The sequence below is a fragment of the Phyllobates terribilis genome, unplaced genomic scaffold (assembly GCF_046119375.1).
Source record: "Phyllobates terribilis strain yellow unplaced genomic scaffold, ASM4611937v1 Scaffold_9__5_contigs__length_417890890, whole genome shotgun sequence".
Lineage (NCBI taxonomy): Eukaryota > Metazoa > Chordata > Amphibia > Anura > Dendrobatidae > Phyllobates > Phyllobates terribilis.
In genome coordinates, this window is record NW_027362769.1 from 395,843,788 (window position 1) to 395,863,095 (window position 19,308).

At 56.2% G+C, this 19,308-nt stretch overlaps 2 protein-coding genes across 3 annotated transcripts in view; both read right to left on the reverse strand.

The window, feature by feature from the left end:
• Positions 1–8,092: 8,092 nt before the first annotated feature.
• On the reverse strand, positions 8,093–14,543 carry LOC141162573 (beta-2-microglobulin-like). The gene is made up of 4 exons (XM_073648806.1): positions 14,386–14,543; positions 9,652–9,927; positions 9,400–9,422; positions 8,093–9,205 (listed from the first exon to the last, which is right to left on the reverse strand). Exons 1-3 carry the CDS (start codon positions 14,453–14,455, stop codon positions 9,412–9,414), a joined length of 357 nt encoding a protein of 118 aa, XP_073504907.1. The 5' UTR covers positions 14,456–14,543; the 3' UTR covers positions 8,093–9,205; positions 9,400–9,411.
• Positions 14,544–15,918: 1,375 nt separating this feature from the next.
• Positions 15,919–19,308, reverse strand: part of TRIM72 (tripartite motif containing 72) — a 43,387-nt gene continuing 39,997 nt past the window's right edge. For both annotated transcript variants that reach the window (XM_073648808.1, XM_073648807.1), the window contains exons 3-7: positions 18,849–18,944; positions 18,433–18,663; positions 17,100–17,122; positions 16,879–16,997; positions 15,919–16,634 (exon numbers count right to left, since the gene is read on the reverse strand). In XM_073648808.1, the coding sequence (XP_073504909.1) occupies positions 16,069–16,634; positions 16,879–16,997; positions 17,100–17,122; positions 18,433–18,663; positions 18,849–18,944 (1,035 nt within the window). In that variant the 3' untranslated portion in view covers positions 15,919–16,068. The remainder of the gene's footprint in view (positions 16,635–16,878; positions 16,998–17,099; positions 17,123–18,432; positions 18,664–18,848; positions 18,945–19,308) is intronic.

Genomic DNA, 19,308 nt, shown 5'->3' on the forward strand with positions numbered 1-19,308 from the left:
AGGGGCATCGATACCCCGGCCCTCGTGGGGCGTCGCTACCTCGGACCTTGTAGGGGCATCGATACCCCGGCCCTCGTGGGGCGTCGCTACCCTGGACCTTGTAGGGGCATCGATACCCCGGCCCTCATGGGGGCGTCGCTACCCTGGACCTTGTAGGGGCATCGATACCCCAGCCCTCATTGGGGCGTCGCTACCCTGGACCTTGTAGGGGCATCAATACCCCGGCCCTCGTGGGGCGTCGCTACCCCGGACCTTGTGAGAACATCGTTACCCTGGACCTTGTAGGGGCATCGATACCCCGGCCCTCATGGGGGCGTCGCTACCCTGGACCTTGTAGGGGCATCAATACCCCGGCCCTCATGGGGGCGTCGCTACCCCGGACCTTGTGGGGCGTCGCTTCCCCAGACCGTGTGGGGCGTCATTACCCCGGACCTTGTGGGGCGTCATTACCGCGGAACTTGTGGAGCGTCATTACCGCGGACCTTGTGAGAACATTGCTAGCCCGGACCTTGTGGGGCGTCGCTACCCCGGACCTTGTGGGGAGTCACTACCTCGGACCTTGTGGGGAGTCACTACCTCGGACTTTGTGGGGCATCGCTACCCTGGACCTTGTGAGAACGTCGCTACCCCAGACTTTGTGGGGGCATCGATACCCCGGACCTTGTGGGGGCGTCACTACCCCGGATCTTTTGGGGGGATGTTGCTAACCCGGACCTTATGAGAACGTCGCTACCACGGACCTTATGGGGGCGTCACTACCTCGGACCATGTGGGGACATAGCTACCGAAGACCTTGTGGGGGCTTCGCTACCTTGGATCTTGTGAGAACGTCGCTACCCCAGACCTTGTGGGGGCGTCACTACCCTGGACCTTGTGGGGGCGTCACTACCCCAGACCTTGTGGGGCTTCGCTACCCCGAACCTTGTGAGAACGTCGCTACCTCGAACCTTGTGGGGAGTCACTACCTCAGACCTTGTGGGGGCATCTCTACCATGGACCTTGTGAGAACGTCGCTACCCCGGACCTTGTGGGGCGTCGCTACCCCGGACCTTGTGGGGCGTCGCTACCCCGGACCTTGTGGGGAGTCACTACCTCAGACCTTGTAGGGGCATCGCTACCATGGACCCTGTGAGAGAATCGCTACCACGGACATTGTGGGGCGTCGCTACGTCGGACCTTGTGGGGGCATCTCTACCATGGACCTTGTGAGAACGTCACTACCCTGGACCTTGTGAGAACGTCGCTATCCCAGACCTTGTGGGGGCGTCGCTACCCCGGACCTTGTGGGGGCGTCGCTACCCCGGACCTTGTGGGGGCGTCGCTACCCCGGAACTTGAGGGGGCGTCGCTACCCCGAACCTTGCGGCGGCGTCGCTGCCCCGGACCTTGCGGGGGCGTTGCTGCCCCGGACCTTGCGGGGGCGTCACTGCCCCGGAGCAGGCCTCCATCAGTAACAGTATCACTTCCGGGCTCCTTGTCTATGAGCTGCTCCAATATTTCCGGCTCATCTGTCCCTCTCCATCGCTCGTCTCTGCTGTATAATTCTGCGACTCCCTGGATTTTGTGACCCGGACCCTGATGAGGCTGGAGTCGCCTCCATGGCTCTTTGTCATCTTCTCAGTTCGCCGTTACGAAGCTTCGACCCCTGAGGACTCGGTTTTGATCACGATGGATTTTTCCGGATATTTCTACGGTCCGGTAGAGCGACCTCCTCCCATCATCCTCCTCTGGGATCCGATCTTTTATCTGGATAAAAGTCCACACATGATGGGTTCCAGGATCGGACCGGACAGCACCAGAGTGCGATCCGGAGATGACAGCAGCCCTTGTGGGGCTTCGCTATCCCGGACCTTGTGGGGCTTCGCTATCCCGGACCTTGTGGGGAGTCACTAACTCGGACCTTGTGAGAACGTCACTACCACGGACCTTGTGAGGGCATCGCTACCACGGACCTTGTGGGGCGTCACTACCCCAGACCTTGTGAGAACGTCGCTACCTCGGACCTTGTGGAGGCATCGCTACCCTGGACCTTGTGAGAACATTGCTATCACGGACCTTGTGTGGGCGTCACTACCTTCGACCTTGTGAGAACGTCGCTACCCTGGACCTTGTGAGAACATCGCTACCCCGGACCTTGTGGGGGCGTCGCTACCCTGGACCTTGTGGGGGAGTCGCTACCCTGGACCTTATGGGGGCGTCGCTACCATGGTCCTTGTGAGAACATCGCTACCCCAGACCTTGTGGGGGCGTCACTACCCTGGACCTTGAGAGAACATCGCTACCCCGGACCTTGTGGGGGCGCCGCTACCCTGGACCTTGAGAGAACATCGCTACCCCGGACCTTGTGGGGGCATTGCTACCCCGGACCTTGTGGAGGCGTTGCTACCCCGGACCTTGTGGGGCTTCGCTACCCCGGACCTTGTGGGGGCATTACTACCTCGGACCTTGTGGGGGCATCGCTACCATGGACCTTGTGAGAACGTCACTACCTCGGATCTTGTGGGGGCATCGCTACCCCGGACCTTGTGGGCCATCGCTACCCTGGACATTGTGAGAACATTGCTATCCCAGACCTTGTGAGAACGTCGCTACCCCAGACCTTGTGGGGGCATCTCTACCATGGACCTTGTGAGAACGTCGCTACCCCGGACCTTGTGAGAATGTCGCTACCCCGGACCTTGTGGGGAGCCACTACCTCACACCTTGTGGGGGCATCGCTACCATGGACCTTGTGAGAACGTCGCTACCTCGGACCTTGTGGGGCATCGCTACGCCGGACCTTGTGGGGGCGTCACTACCATGGACCTTGTGAGAACGTCACTACCCCGGACCTTGTGAGGACGTCGCTATCCTGAACCTTGTGAGAACGTCGCTATCCCGGACCTTGTGGGGGCGTCGCTACCCCGGACCTTGTGGGGGCGTCGCTACCCCGGACCTTGAGGGGGCGTCGCTACCCCGAACCTTGTGGGGACGTCGCTACCCCGGACCTTGTGGGGACGTCGCTACCCCGGACCTTGTGGGGCGTCACTACCCTGGACCTTGTGGGGGCATCACAACCCAGGACCTTGTGAGAACATCGCTACCCCGGACCTTGTGGGGGCATCGATACCCCGGACCTTGTGGTGGCGTCGCTACCCCGGACCTTGTGGGGGCGTCGCTACCCCGGACCTTGTGGGGGCGTCGCTACTTCGGACCTTGTGGGGGCGTCACTACCTCGGACCATGTGGGGACATAGCTACCCCAGACCTTGTGGGGGCGTCGCTACCTTGGATCTTGTGAGAACGTCGCTACCCCAGACTTTGTGGGGGCGTCACTACCCCGGACGTTGTGGGGCGTCGCTACCCTGGACCTTGTGAGAACATCGCTACCCCGGACCTTGTGGGGGCGTCGCTACCCCGGACCTTGTGGGGGCGTCACTACCCCGGACCTTGTGGGGCTTCGCTACCAGAGACCTTGGGAGAACGTCGCTACCCCGGACCTTGTGGGGAGTCACTACGTCGGACTTTGTGGGGCATCGCTACACTGGACCTTTGAGAACGTCGCTACCCCAGACTTTGTGGGGGCATCGATACCCCGGACCTTGTGGGGGCTTCGCTACCTTGGATCTTGTGAGAACGTCGCTACCCCAGACCTTGTGGGGGCGTCACTACCCCGGACCTTGTGGGGGCGTCACTACCTCGGACCATGTGGGGACATAGCTACCAAAGACCTTGTGGGGGCTTCGCTACCTTGGATCTTGTGAGAACGTCGCTACCCCAGACCTTGTGGGGGCGTCACTACCCCGGACCTTGTGGGGGCGTCGCTACCCCGGACCTTGTGGGGAGTCACTACCTCGGACTTAGTGGGGCATCGCTACCCTGGACCTTGTGAGAACGTCGCTACCCCAGACTTTGTGGGGGCATCGATACCCCGGACCTTGTGGGGGCGTCACTACCCCGGATCTTTTGGGGGGATGTCGCTACCCCGGACCTTATGAGAACGTCGCTATCATGGACCTTGTGGGGGCGTCACTACCTCGGACCATGTGGGGACATAGCTACCAAAGACCTTGTGGGGGCTTCGCTACCTTGGATCTTGTGAGAACGTCGCTACCCCAGACCTTGTGGGGGCGTCACTACCCCGGGCCTTGTGGGGGCATCACTACCCCGGACCTTGTGGGGCTTCGCTACCCCAGACCTTGTGAGAACGTCGCTACCCCGGACCTTGTGGGGAGTCACTACCTCGGACTTTGTGGGGCATCGCTACCCTGGACCTTGTGAGAACGTCGCTACCCCAGACTTTGTGAGGGCATCGATACCCCGGACCTTGTGGGGGCGTCACTACCCCGGATCTTTTGGGGGGATGTCGCTACCCCGGACCTTATGAGAACGTCGCTACCACGGACCTTGTGGGGGCGTCACTACCTCGGACCATGTGGGGACATAGCTACCAAAGACCTTGTGGGGGCTTCGCTACCTTGGATCTTGTGAGAACGTCGCTACCCCAGACCTTGTGGGGGCGTCACTACCCCGGACCTTGTGGGGCTTCGCTACCCCAGACCTTGTGAGAACGTCGCTACCCCGGACCTTGTGGGGAGTCACTACCTCGGACTTTGTGGGGCATCATACCCTGGACCTTGTGAGAACGTTGCTACCCCAGACTTTGTGGGGGCATCGATACCCCGGACCTTGTGGGGGCGTCACTACCCCAGATCTTTTGGGGGGATGTCGCTACCCCAGACCTTATGAGAACGTCGCTACCACGGACCTTGTGGGGGCGTCACTACCTCGGACCTTGTGGGGGCGTCGCTACCCTGGACCTTGTGAGAACGTCACTACCCCGGACCTTGTGGGGGCGTCGCTACCCCAGACATTGTGGGGGCGTCGCTACCCCGGACCTTGTGGGGTTCGCTACCCCAGACCTTGTGAGAACGTCGCTACCCCGGACCTTGTGGGGAGTCACTACCTCGGACTTTGTGGGGCATCGCTACCCTGGACCTTGTGAGAACGTTGCTACCCCAGACTTTGTGGGGGCATCGATACCCCGGACCTTGTGGGGGCGTCACTACCTCAGATCTTTTGGGGGGATGTCGCTACCCCAGACCTTGTGAGAGCGTCGCTACCACGGACCTTGTGGGGCATCGGTACGCTGGACCTTGTGGGGGCATCTCTACCATGGACCTTGTGAGAACGTAACTACCCTGGACCTTGTGAGAACGTCGCTATCCCGAACCTTGTGAGAACGTCGCTATCCCGGACCTTGTGGGGGCGTCGCTACCCCGGACCTTGTGGGGGTGGCGTCGCTACCCCGGACCTTGTGGGGGCGTCGCTACCCCGGACCTTGTGGGGGCGTCGCTACCCCGGACCTTGTGGGGGCGTCGCTACCCCGGAACTTGAGGGGGCGTCGCTACCCCGAACCTTGCGGGGGCGTCGCTGCCCCGGACCTTGCGGGGGCATCACTGCCCCGGACCAGGCCTCCATCAGTAACAGTATCACTTCCGGGCTCCTTGTCTATGAGCTGCTCTAATATTTCCGGCTCATCTGTCCCTCTCCATCGCTCGTCTCTGCTGTATAATTCTGCGACTCCCTGGATTTTGTGCCCCGGACCCTGATGAGGCTGGAGTCGCCTCCATGGCTCTTTGTCATCTTCTCAGTTCGCCGTTACGAAGCTTCAACCCCTGAGGACTCGGTTTTGATCACGATGGATTTTTCCGGATATTTCTACGGTCCTGTAGAGCGACCTCCTCCCATCATCCTCCTCTGGGATCCGATCTTTTATCTGGATAAAAGTCCACACATGATGGGTTCCAGGATCGGACCGGACAGCACCAGAGTGCGATCCGGAGATGACAGCAGCCCTTGTGGGGCTTCGCTATCCCGGACCTTGTGGGGAGTCACTAACTTGGACCTTGTGGGGGCATCGCTACCGTGGACCATGTGAGAACGTCGCTACCACGCACCTTGTGGGGGCGTCGCTACCACGGACCTTATGAGAACGTCACTAGCCCGGACCTTGTGGGGGCATCGGTACCCCGGACCTTGTGGGGGCGTCACTACCCTGGAACTTGTGAGAACATCGCTACCCCAGACCTTGTGGGGGCGTCACTACCTCGGACCTTGTGGAGCATCACTACCTCGGACCTTGTGGGGCGTCACTACCCCAGACCTTGTGAGAACGTCGCTACCTCGGACCTTGTGGGGGCATCGCTACCCTGGACCTTGTGAGAACATTGCTATCACGGACCTTGTGTGGGCGTCACTACCTTCGACCTTGTGAGAACGTCGCTACCCTGGACCTTGTGAGAACATCGCTACCCCAGGACCTTGTGGGGGCGTCGCTACCCTGGACCTTGTGGGGGCGTCGCTACCTTGGTCCTTGAGAGAACATCGCTACCCCAGACCTTGTGGGGGCGCCGCTACCCTGGACATTGAGAGAACATCGCTACTCCGGACCTTGTGGGGGCGTTGCTACCCCGGACCTTGTGGAGGCGTCGCTACCCCGGACCTTGTGGGGCTTCGCTATCCCGGACCTTGTGGGGCTTCGCTACCCCGGACCTTGTGAGAACGTCGCTACCCCGGACCTTGTGGGTAGTCACTACCTCGGACCTTGTGGGGGTGTCGCTACCCTGGAACTTAAGAGAACATCGCTACTCCGGACCTTGTGGGGGCGTTGCTACCCCGGACCTTGTGGAGGCGTCGCTACCCCGGACCTTGTGGGGCTTCGCTATCCCGGACCTTGTGGGGCTTCGCTACCCTGGTCCTTGTGAGAACATCGCTACCCCGGACCTTGTGGGGGCGTCACTACCTCGGACCTTGTGGGGGTGTCGCTACCCTGGAACTTGAGAGAACATCGCTACTCCGGACCTTGTGGGTGCGCCGCTACCCTCGACCTTTATAGAACATCGCTATCCCTGACCTTGTTCAGGGCGTCACTACCCCGGACCTTGTGAGAACGTCGCTACCCCGGACCTTGTGGGGGCGTCGCTACCCCTGACCTTGTGGGGGCGTCGCTACCCCGGACCTTGTGGGGGCGTCGCTACCCCGGACCTTGTGGGGGCGTCGCTACCCCGGACCTTGTGGGGGCGTCGCTACCCCGGACCTTGTGGGGGCGTCGCTACCCCGGACCTTGTGGGGGTGTCGCTACCTCGGACCTTGTGGGGGTGTCGCTACCCTGGAACTTGTGGGTAGTCACTACCTCGGACCTTGTGGGGGCATCGCTACCATGGACCTTGTGAGAACGTCGCTACTCCGGACCTTGTGGGGCATCGCTATCCCAGACCTTGTGGGGGCGTCACTACTCCGGACCTTGTGGGGCGTCGCTATCCCGGACCTTGTGGGGGGGCGTCGCTACCCCGGACCTTGTGGGCTGTCGCTACCCTGGACATTGTGAGAACATTGCTATCCCAGACCTTGTGAGAACGTCGCTACCATGGACCTTGTGAGAACGTCGCTACTCCGGACCTTGTGGGGAGTCACTACCTCAGACCTTGTGGGGGCATCGCTACCATGGACCTTGTGAGAACGTCGCTACCTCGGACCTTGTGGGGGCATCGCTACCATGGACCTTGTGAGAACGTCGCTACCTCGGACCTTGTGGGACGTCGCTGCGCCGGACCTTGTGGAAACGTCGCTATCCCGGATCTTGCGGGGGCGTCGCTACCCCGGACCTTGCGGGGGCGTCGCTACCCCGGACCTTGCAGGGGCGTCGCTACCCCGGACCTTGCAGGGGCGTCGCTGCCCCGGACCAGGCCTCCATCAGTAACACTATCACTTCCGGGCTCCTTGTCTATGAGCTGCTCCAATATTTTTGGCTCATCTGTCCCTCTCCATCGCTCGTCTCTGCTGTACAATTCTGCGACTCCCTGGATTTTGCGCCCCGGTCCCTGATGAGGCCGGAGTCGCCTATGAGCGCAGCTCCAGAGGTGACTGGAGATCAGCGCAGCTCGTCAGGGACTCGCCACCGCCCAGAAGTGTATAAATTACAGGCATCAGACTATAAAACACAGAAATGATCATCTCCGGAGTCGAGCGGCCGAGGCGTTCCCAGCGTCGCTCCTGGGCGGAGGTGGACGAGTCCCGACATGCTGGTGATGACACAAGGTAAAGACGAGCAGCGGGGGGTCAAGAAAAAACTTTATTAGTATAAAATATGTCTGTATGCACCAGAGACACTGTCACCACCCACCCCATAAGGTAACGCCCACTCACTGTGGGCCCCGCCCACTAAATACAAGCTCCGCCCAGCAGACAGGGATCGGTCTCTACGGCTGTGGTTGCAGGTAGCCACATTCGCGCCGTCTCACGACACCGACGACCAGATGAGTTTCTTTCTCGGTCGGATGCCATCACTACGTGTAATCCCGGCCGTGCCCACTGGGGGGGCGCTAACCCCCATATACAGTGCAGGGCCGCTCATTATCATTTTCCTGCCCCCGGTACATACAGAGGAAAATCTGATCTTATATTGTAAATGAATCAGCAATCGTATAAAAGAGAAGAAATCAACGCGGGGAGGGGGCACAAACTTATCACATGATACATAGATAGTGCAGAGGCAGCAGAGCCGGACATGTCCCTGTGCAGCACCCGCAGTCCCATGTAAGAAAGCACGCGGGGCTGATTCATCATTTACAGGGGGTTTTTTTTGTCTGTTTTTTTTTTCTTTTATTCGCTGCTTTTTTTTTTTTTAGCACAAAATCAAATTTCTTTTCTTTTCGCAACGTTCTAGAACAAAAAGTGACAGGATCCGTCAAGAAAGCGCAAAAGTCTCGAGAACAAAATCCACGTCCACAGGAGCGAAGAGAAAACCGAAGGAAAAAAAAAAAAAGGCGCAAATTAAGAATGTGAATTTTGCAAAACAACAACAACAACAACAACCACCTCTAAAATGGAAGGAAACGCAATAATGACAGACTCGGCTCTGCTACATCGGGGGTCTAAGAGGATCATCGGGGGCCACACAAGCACCCGGGGGAAATTAATACACAGGCAGGAAGAAAAAAAATAAAAAATAAAAAAAAAAAAAAAAGAGGTCACATGACTGCCGCCGAGGATTAAAAAGATAATAATAAAAAGAAAAATAAAAGTATTTTCTTTAAAACTTTCAGAGAAGAGACGGAGGCCGGAGCGCAGGAAGGCGAGAATTAACCCATTCGTTGTGGCTGGAGGAGGTGTAATCGGCTGACTGGCGGACAGTGGAAGACACAGAAGACGACACTTCACCTCCGGCTGCAAATAAAAGAGGAAACAAAGTGGTAATCAGCGAGCGCAGGAGATAAAGGGGAAGGCGAGCGCAGTACCGGCGATCCCCGCTATGACCGTGGTGGCGCAGGGGTCTCTACTCTTCCGGCCTTTTCCCCCGTGAGACATTTTTCAATCTTTTTTTTTTTTCTATTAAGGGAAATGATAAAATCGTCACTCACCTTTGAAACAAATTAGAAAATTTCTGAAAAAGAAGAAAATACAAAATGGTGAGCGATCGGCTGCTGACGCTCATCTCTGTCCTACCAGGACGAGGGCCACACAAAGAAAGCATTCACCCCTGTGAGCAGGCAGTGTTATCATGGGGACAGGGTGGGAATATACATCAGTGCAGGCAGTGTTATCATGGGGACAGGGTGGGAATAGACGTCAGTGCAGGCAGTGTTATCATGGGGACGGAGGGGCTGACGTACCGAGCCGGTAGGTCAGCGGTTTCCCCTCGTCGTGCTTGACCTCGCACTCCCAGTTGTCTCCGCTCTCGGGGGTGAACTCGACGTGCTTGGTCTTGTAGTACGTCCAGTCTCGGCCGAAGGACAGGTCGGAGTCGCTGCAGTCCTCCAGCGGCTTGCCGTTCTTCTTCAGCATTATGTCGATGCGCGGGGGGTGGAAGCCGCTGGTGTGACAGATCAGAGTGTTCTTCACCCCGAACTCCACCGGGGTCTGGCTGTAAATATTCACCGTGGGGGGCTCTGCGGAGAAACACAGGGGGCATGAGAAGGGAGGGGTGTCTCCAGCCCCCCGCAAATAGCACGGCCTGCTGAAATACTCTGTGCTGCTGGGGACCCTGCTCCTTACAATATACAAGTCTCAGTCTGTAACCTTCCACAAGATCAGTGCCCTCCTCTCCTGACATCCTCTGTGCTGCTGATGACTCTGCACCCTTCGCTATGTAACTATGACCTCCTATAAGATCACTGTCCTCCTCTCCTGACATCCTCTGTGCTGCTGATGACTCTGCACCCTTCGCTATGTAACTATGACCTCCTATAAGATCAGTGCCCTCCTCTCCTGACATCCTCTGTGCTGCTGATGACTCTGCACCCTTCGCTATGTAACTATGACCTCCTATAAGATCAGTGCCCTCCTCTCCTGACATCCTCTGTGCTGCTGATGACTCTGCACCCTTCGCTATGTAACTATGACCTCCTATAAGATCACTGTCCTCCTCTCCTGACATCCTCTGTGCTGCTAATGACTCTGCACCCTTCGCTATGTAACTATGACCTCCTATAAGATCAGTGTCCTCCTCTCCTGACATCCTCTGTGCTGCTGATGACTCTGCACCCTTCGCTATGTAACTATGACCTCCTATAAGATCAGTGCCCTCCTCTCCTGACATCCTCTGTGCTGCTGATGACTGCACCCTTCGCTATGTAACTATGACCTCCTATAAGATCAGTGCCCTCCTCTCCTGACATCCTCTGTGCTGCTGATGACTCTGCACCCTTCGCTATGTAACTATGACCTCCTAGAAGATCAGTGCCCTCCTCTCCTGACATCCTCTGTGCTGCTGATGACTCTGCATCCTTCGCTATGTAACTATGACCTCCTATAAGATCAGTGCCCTCCTCTCCTGACATCCTCTGTGCTGCTGATGACTCTGCACCCTTCGCTATGTAACTATGACCTCCTATAAGATCAGTGCCCTCCTCTCCTGACATCCTCTGTGCTGCTGATGACTCTGCATCCTTCGCTATGTAACTATGACCTCCTATAAGATCACTGTCCTCCTCTCCTGACATCCTCTGTGCTGCTGATGACTCTGCACCCTTCGCTATGTAACTATGACCTCCTATAAGATCACTGTCCTCCTCTCCTGACATCCTCTGTGCTGCTGATGACTCTGCTCCTTCCACATGACTCTGAGACTGTGATGCTCCTCTCCTGACATCCTCTGTGCTGCTGGCTCTGCTCCTTCCACCCTGTGTAGCCCTCAGTCTGTCACCTCCTACTTGTCTCATTTCCTTCCTCACATAAAGAAGTTGCTGCCGTCCTGACCCCATATTGGTGGACAAGTCACTGTATCCTGAAATACTCTGTGCTGCTATAATTGCACAAAAAAAAAGGCTAAATAGTATCCGGTGGTAGAGTGCGAGCTCCTGCTCTCCAGTGACCTGTGTGTCTGATGGTGGGATCAGACTACAACTCCCAGCAGCCTCCGCTGCGGAGTTCACAGTCATTTTGGGATGGGCAGAGGACACCTGCAGGCTATTGCTTCCTGTTATCAGCCATTCCAGGCTGCAGAGTGAATGATTTAACCCCTTCCTGGCACAGGACATCCGGTATGTCCCTTATTGGGTGCACAGATTGAGCTCCGATTGCTGCTGTTTAACCATATAAATGCCGCGGGCCCTCTGAAGGCGACATTTACATGGCGTCACTGTATGGGCTGCGCTGCAGCCGCCCATCGCGGGCGATCTGTAATATTCCTGCTCTGCAGTACCGGGGTCCCGCTGTACCAGCCACCCATGGCGGGGGATCAGTAATATCCCTGCTCTGCAGTACCGGGGTCCCGCTGTACCAGCCACCCATGGCGGGGGATCAGTAATATCCCTGCTCTGCAGTACCGGGGTCCCGCTGTACCAGCCACCCATGGCGGGGGATCAGTAATATCCCTGCTCTGCAGTACCGGGGTCTCGCTGTACCAGCCACCCATGGCGGGGGATCAGTAATATCCCTGCTCTGCAGTACCGGGGTCCCGCTGTACCAGCCGCCCATGGCGGGGGATCAGTAATATCCCTGCTCTGCAGTACCGGGGTCCCGCTGTACCAGCCACCCATGGCGGGGGATCAGTAATATCCCTGCTCTGCAGTACCGGGGTCTCGCTGTACCAGCCACCCATGGCGGGGGATCAGTAATATCCCTGCTCTGCAGTACCAGGGTCCCGCTGTACCAGCCACCCATGGCGGGGGATCAGTAATATCCCTGCTCTGCAGTACCGGGGTCCCGCTGTACCAGCCACCCATGGCGGGGGATCAGTAATATTCCTGCTCTGCAGTACCGGGGTCCCGCTGTACCAGCCACCCATGGCGGGGGATCAGTAATATCCCTGCTCTGCAGTACCGGGGTCCCGCTGTACCAGCCACCCATGGCGGGGGATCAGTAATATTCCTGCTCTGCAGTACCGGGGTCTCGCTGTACCAGCCACCCATGGCGGGGGATCAGTAATATCCCTGCTCTGCAGTACCAGGGTCCCGCTGTACCAGCCACCCATGGCGGGGGATCAGTAATATCCCTGCTCTGCAGTACCGGGGTCCCGCTGTACCAGCCACCCATGGCGGGGGATCAGTAATATTCCTGCTCTGCAGTACCGGGGTCCCGCTGTACCAGCCACCCATGGCAGGGGATCAGTAATATCCCTGCTCTGCAGTACCGGGGTCCCGCTGTACCAGCCACCCATGGCGGGGGATCAGTAATATTCCTGCTCTGCAGTACCGGGGTCCCGCTGTACCAGCTGCCCATGGCGGGGGATCAGTAATATCCCTGCTCTGCAGTACCGTGGTCCCGCTGTACCAGCCGCCCATGGCGGGGGATCAGTAATATCCCTGCTCTGCAGTATCGGGGTCCCGCTGTACCAGCCGCCCATGGCGGGGGATCAGTAATATCCCTGCTCTGCAGTACCGGGGTCCCGCTGTACCAGCCGCCCATGGCGGGGGATCAGTAATATCCCTGCTCTGCAGTACCGGGGTCCCGCTGTACCAGCCACCCATGGCAGGGGATCAGTAATATCCCTGCTCTGCAGTACCGGGGTCCCGCTGTACCAGCCACCCATGGCGGGGGATCAGTAATATCCCTGCTCTGCAGTACCAGGGTCCCGCTGTACCAGCCACCCATGGCAGGGGATCAGTAATATCCCTGCTCTGCAGTACCGGGGTCCCGCTGTACCAGCCACCCATGGCAGGGGATCAGTAATATCCCTGCTCTGCAGTACCGGGGTCCCGCTGTACCAGCCACCCATGGCAGGGGATCAGTAATATCCCTGCTCTGCAGTACCGGGGTCCCGCTGTACCAGCCACCCATGGCAGGGGATCAGTAATATCCCTGCTCTGCAGTACCGGGGTCCCGCTGTACCAGCCACCCATGGCGGGGGATCAGTAATATCCCTGCTCTGCAGTACCAGGGTCCCGCTGTACCAGCCACCCATGGCAGGGGATCAGTAATATCCCTGCTCTGCAGTACCGGGGTCCCGCTGTACCAGCCACCCATGGCAGGGGATCAGTAATATCCCTGCTCTGCAGTACCGGGGTCCCGCTGTACCAGCCACCCATGGCGGGGGGGATCAGTAATATCCCTGCTCTGCAGTACCGGGGTCCCGCTGTACAGACATTGCAGGTGAAGGAGCCGCACGGGAACAAACATTACAATAAAAAGGATTTTAAACAATATTTAGTCAGTAAATGTTCCAAATAAAAATAAACATTCAGCCCAGAAACTACAAACAATCCCATCAGATCAGGAGCAGAGAACAGAATAATAGTAACCACAACAGCCTCACCAGGAGCCAGACACAATGTATCCACATCTAATACAGATACAGGATACACAGGGGAGCCCAGAGACAACAGCTAGTACTCCCTGTTATCAGCCAATATTACTGGGGGACAGGAGAGTGCGATCTATCCCTCTCTGTTATCAGCCATCCCTCTCTGTTATCAGCCATCCCTCTCTGTTATCAGCCATCCCTCTCTGTTATCAGCCAGTACTGGGGGTTGGGATCAGGTCTGGATTTTCCCTGAACATGAAAGTGAAACTCTGGGCTGTGGCCGCTCCCTGGATGATGGGGGTTGTTGTTATTCCGCCTCCTGCCGTCTCCCTTGTTCCCATTTCTCCTGATATCTGCTGCGACTATCGCAGTCAGTCGCAGCCCCGCGTTATATCGCGACTCCCCCTCTCCCCTCCTCTTACCCCATATAAACAGAATTTGGGTAAAAGTCCCGCACATCCCCCCATATCTATATATAATGTATAGGAGACATATACTAGTTCTGTGTTAGCGACCAGTCTATGCGACACATGACACGCTGTATATCGCACAATGTCGCCCGTCAGCGACGTCTCCGTGTAACTACACAACAGAACATCCAGGACCACACATAATCCCATCAATATAAGAGAGGCCATGCTGGGAGCCAGCAGCTACTACTCACTGGTGTCAGCCGCGGCCAGGGTCAGGCACAGAGCCGTCAGCACGGCCGCCGCACTCAGGACGCTCCTCATCGCTGCGCTGCTCTTTCACTTCTGTGGCTGGACTGAAAGCTGCTGTTATTATAAAGCCTGGCATACCGGCCAATCACATTATTACAATCCGGCCGCGTCATCTGTTGTCAGGAGAAGGAGCCTTTCTAGTTATACACCAGGGTGCAGTGCGCATGCGCGGGCCGGTCAGCGATCGTGTCTGCTGTGTTCTCTGCGCGGATTGTCGCTGCGTTTAGATTGCGACTGGCGCAAGAATCGCATGGAAATGTGCGGGGATTATGCTTCTCCTATGTATATAGATGTGTGTATATATATAAGGGCCAACAAGTGCTGAGCATCTCTGGGAACTCCTTCAAGATTGCTGGAAGACCATTTCCGGTGACTACCTCTTGAAGCTCATCAAGAGAATGCCAAGAGTGTGCAAAGCAGTCATCAAAGCAAAAGGTGGCTACTGTGAAGAACCTGGAATATAAGACATATTTTCAGTTGTTTCACACTTTTTTGTTAAGTATATAATTCCACATGTGGTAATTCATAGTTTTGATGCCTTCAGTGTGAATGTACAATTTTCATAGTCATGAAAATGCAGAAAAATCTTTAAATGAGAAGGTGTGTCCAAACTTTTGGTCTGTACTGTATGTGTATATATTTACTTAAAGTGGCACGTCACAATCTGGGGTCTCGGGATCTTTTCTGTGGATCCCCCATAACCAGTGCAGGACCTGTGGTACAGTATCTCAGTACCACTTCTGTTCCTTTACCCCTGTGATTGGGATGGAGAGACTTCTTCCTTTCACTTTCACCTCTGATGTCTCATGAGTCACAGGAGTCGGTATAATAATGGCCGCCATGGAAATCCCCGGCCCCCCCGGTGTCATAATAACCCGGGGGCCGCACCCTGATGAGCCTCCCCTCCCCCACTGCCGATAGAGATATATGTATATACACAAAGCAGGCGACAATCTGCAACCGTGTGAATGAGGCCGATACTGAGCACGGGCAGATACTGTATATAGGGGAGGGGTGTACGGGGCGCTCCATCAGGGGGTCTATATGTTGTTCCCCTATTGCAGGGGTCACTTCTGCATCAGGAGGTGATCAGCGCTGCGGACAGTCTCCACCGGCAGATCTTCTGCTCACGTCCTAATTGCTGACCCGGCTGATGGAGCCACGTCAGGGAGAGCTCTGGACAACCCCTTTAAGAGGTGCCGGCCAGTGCAGGACATGTGTCTGGTATTAAAACTCTATTGGAGTGAATGGGATAGGGTTGCAGTACCAGACACGACCTGTGTATGAGAGGGGGCGCTCTTCTACTGATCCAGCTCTGCTCACTTCTGCATTGAGGCCGGAGGCGTCACGTCTACCGATAGCTGCCGAGACCCTGGCACCGTCAGCATATATTGTGCGGAGCCAGAATAACTGTGGTCGGTAACTACAAGTCCCAGCATGCTCAGTACCATTATGAACCATGTACAAATCAGCAGTTGTGGTGGGAAACATTTTATTGATGTGAAAGTCTTCACACCCCAATATAGAGGGGATCAGGGTCTGTCAGATCCCGAGGAGCAGGGTAGATCTGTATGGGATCTGTCACATCCACGTCCATGGGATCTGTATGGGCCTCTCTGGCGCCATCACTGGCCCCCTGGTGGAGCGTAGAACTTCATGGGTTGGCCGTTCTTCCCTTTGTCGTGCCAGCAAACATCGAAGAACGGATGGAGGCGGCCGGAGAATCGCTCGTGGAAGGTGTACAGGAGCTTCACGTTGTCCTCGTCCCCGGAATCAAAGAAGGACACCACGCCATCGGAGAAGCTGAGGTAGACCCCGATCTTCTCCGGACGCCCGTCCACGCGGAGGAGACGCGGCTCTTTGGCCTCGGCGTGGGCCTCATAGACCTTCCCTTCCTTACAGCCCATGATCCAGAAGCCATTGGAGGGACTGGCGTGAAGTTTGCCCTTGCGGTTGGCGGTCTCGGAGATGACACCCAGCGCCCACCTGGGCTTGTCCTCCACCAGCACCTCCCAGTAGTGCTCTCCTTCCGTGAAGCTTTGTTTGGTGACCAAACAGTTGCCTTTGTCGAAGCGTCCGGGATCGTCGGACACCGGCTGCTTGTGGTCGGTACATTCCACCGATTTACCGTCTCCTGACACCACCAGGTTCTGCTGCGCTGAGTCCGGGTCAAACGTCAGGTTCTCCAGAGCTTGGAAGATAGAAATTAATGGAAAAAAAAAATTGTATTTACACAAAACTTTCTGAAAAAAAAAAAACCCTCAAACCCTTTTTTTCACTACAAATGGAGGCGGAGAGGTTTGTGGTGGATCGTAATGGATGGGACTGTGCTGCCACCTGGAGGTCGCGGCTGGTAATGTATCTTCTGTGCTTCTCCGCGTCCTCCATTGTGTCACCACCCATAGACTTGCTCCACATTACAGCCCCGTTCTCACCTGGCATCAGCGCCCGGAACATCTTCCTCCACACCTGGAACTTGAACTCATCGGAGATGATGGGCAGCTGGATGTCCAGGCGTCCGGGGAGCGGAGACTCTGCTAGGATCTTACCGAGCCTGTAGGAGGGGGCAATAATAAATCCGGTGCCCCCCTGGAGGGAGCGGCCGCCGGCCGTCTCATCGTGTGATGGCAAAATACATAGGAACAAGGGAACTTACCTGGCCGTCACCACGCAGAATTTCTGGAAAGGGAAAAAACAAGATCAGCGAAGAATATAATCTGTAGCATCAGCCTTATGACCGTCTACCACACGGCGGCCGCTCTTCTGCGCTACCGGATCCCTCATCACGGGTAACCGGCACCCAACTCCAGGAGCCCAACAGCTACACCCAACCCTAATCCAATCACTCACTGCAACACCACAACTGCCTGAGGTGTAGCCCGATACCCCGATCCCTACACCCGTCACCAACGCTAAATGGACCTCCAACTCTACCACATCTTGGTGGGCGTCTATCTAATGTCTATGATAGTTTCCTGATCCTCTGCAGACAGGAGACGTCAGGCCAATGGCAGAATGGGGGATAAACCGCTGCCAGAGGGGTCTGGAGGGGATATAGGGGTCTGCAGAGAGGTCTACAGGATTCTGGAGAAGATATAGAGGTCTGCAGAGAGGTCTATATGGATCTGGAGGGAATATAGGGGTCTGCAGAGAGGTCTATAAGGTTCTGGAGGTGATATAGGGGTCTGCAGAGAGGTCTACAGGATTCTGGAGAGAGTATAGGGGTCTGCAGAGAGGTCTATATGGATCTGGAGGGAATATAGGGGTCTGCAGAGAGGTCTATAAGGTTCTGGAGGTGATATAGGGGTCTGCAGAGAGGTCTACAGGATTCTGGAGAGAGTATATGGGTCTGCAGAGAGGTCTACAGGGTTCTGGAAAGTGTATATGGGTCTGCAGAGAGGTCTATAGGGTTCTGGAGAGAGTATATGGGTCTGCAGAGAGGTCTATATGGTTCTGGAGGTGATATAGGGGTCTGCAGAGAGGTCTATAAGGTTTTGGAGGTGATACATGGGTCTGCAGAGAGGTCTATAGGGTTCTGGAGGTGATATAGGGGTCTGCAGAGAGGTCTATAAGGTTCTGGAGGGGATATAGGGACTCTGCAGAGAGGTCTACAGGATTCTAGAGGATATAGGAGTCTGCAGAGAGGTCATATGGTTCTGGAGGAGATATAGGGGGCTGCAGAGAGGTCTACAGGATTCTGAAGAGGATATAGGGGTCTGCAGAGAGGTCTATAGTGTTTTGGAGGTTATATAGGGGTTTGCAGAGGACAGAGTGGTCTATGGGGGATAGAGGGGTCTGTAGGGGATTTAGTGATCTACAGGGGAGTCCTGAGAGCACACAGGGGTCCAGCTCCTTCTGACTGTACGCCCAGTTTTCCCTCTTCCTCACCAATCCTCACCCCTACTTATAACTAACCTTAATGCTGACGTTGCTCCCTACCACCTGCCCAAACCCCCCACCCTGACTTCTGCTCCACCTGTCACTATTACCCTCAGGAACTCCGTCTGCTCCTGTCCCTCCACGTCTTTCAGGACTCCTTCCATCTGACCGAGCTGCTCCACATAATGGGCCAAACTTTTCCGTTCACCCAGCAGGGCGCCGGAGGCGTTTATCTCAGCTTTGTCAGCTTCTCGAAATAGTGAGTTCTCCATGATGTCCAGATAGGAGCGCATGGAGTTCAGCTGATCCCGCACACTGGACTTAAAGCGGGAAACTGTGTCCTGTAATGTGAAATATGCGTCAGACACAGAAAAGGGGGCTGATGGGGGAGGGGTAACGTGAACGGGACAGGGGTATAATAATCAGGGGACATGGAGATGCTGGATATATGTGCACCAATTATAGAAGATCTGAGGACAGGTGTATGGTGCAGGGAATGACGGGGGCAGCGCTCACCAGCACTGACCTTCACTTCAGACACCTGTCTGTCCAGCAGAGCCACTGTCTTCTCCTTCCGTAATCGTGCTTCCTGCAGGAGAACCTGCTGCTGAGGAAGTTGTCTCTGAAAAGGGATATAAGACGTCAAAACCTCATACCATCCTGTATTATACTCCAGAGCTGCACTCACAATTCTGCTGGTGCTGTCTGTCAAGAAAATATTAAAATCTGTACGCCACGTGAGATTGCAGGGGCAAAAATGGCTGACAGTGAAGAGTCAGACTGATGCCAGGCCACATTCACTCACCCCCCTCCCTCCTTTTTCCTCTCACACCAGTTTCCATTAAGGAGACAAGAGCTAGCAATATAAACTGCCTTTCTGTAAAATGGCAGTGGACATAGGGAAGTGAACCGTCCTAATTAAATTGCATGAAGTCCCTTTGAAGCCCAGGTGACTGAAAGAAGATGCCCTTTGTGAGAAAGACTGA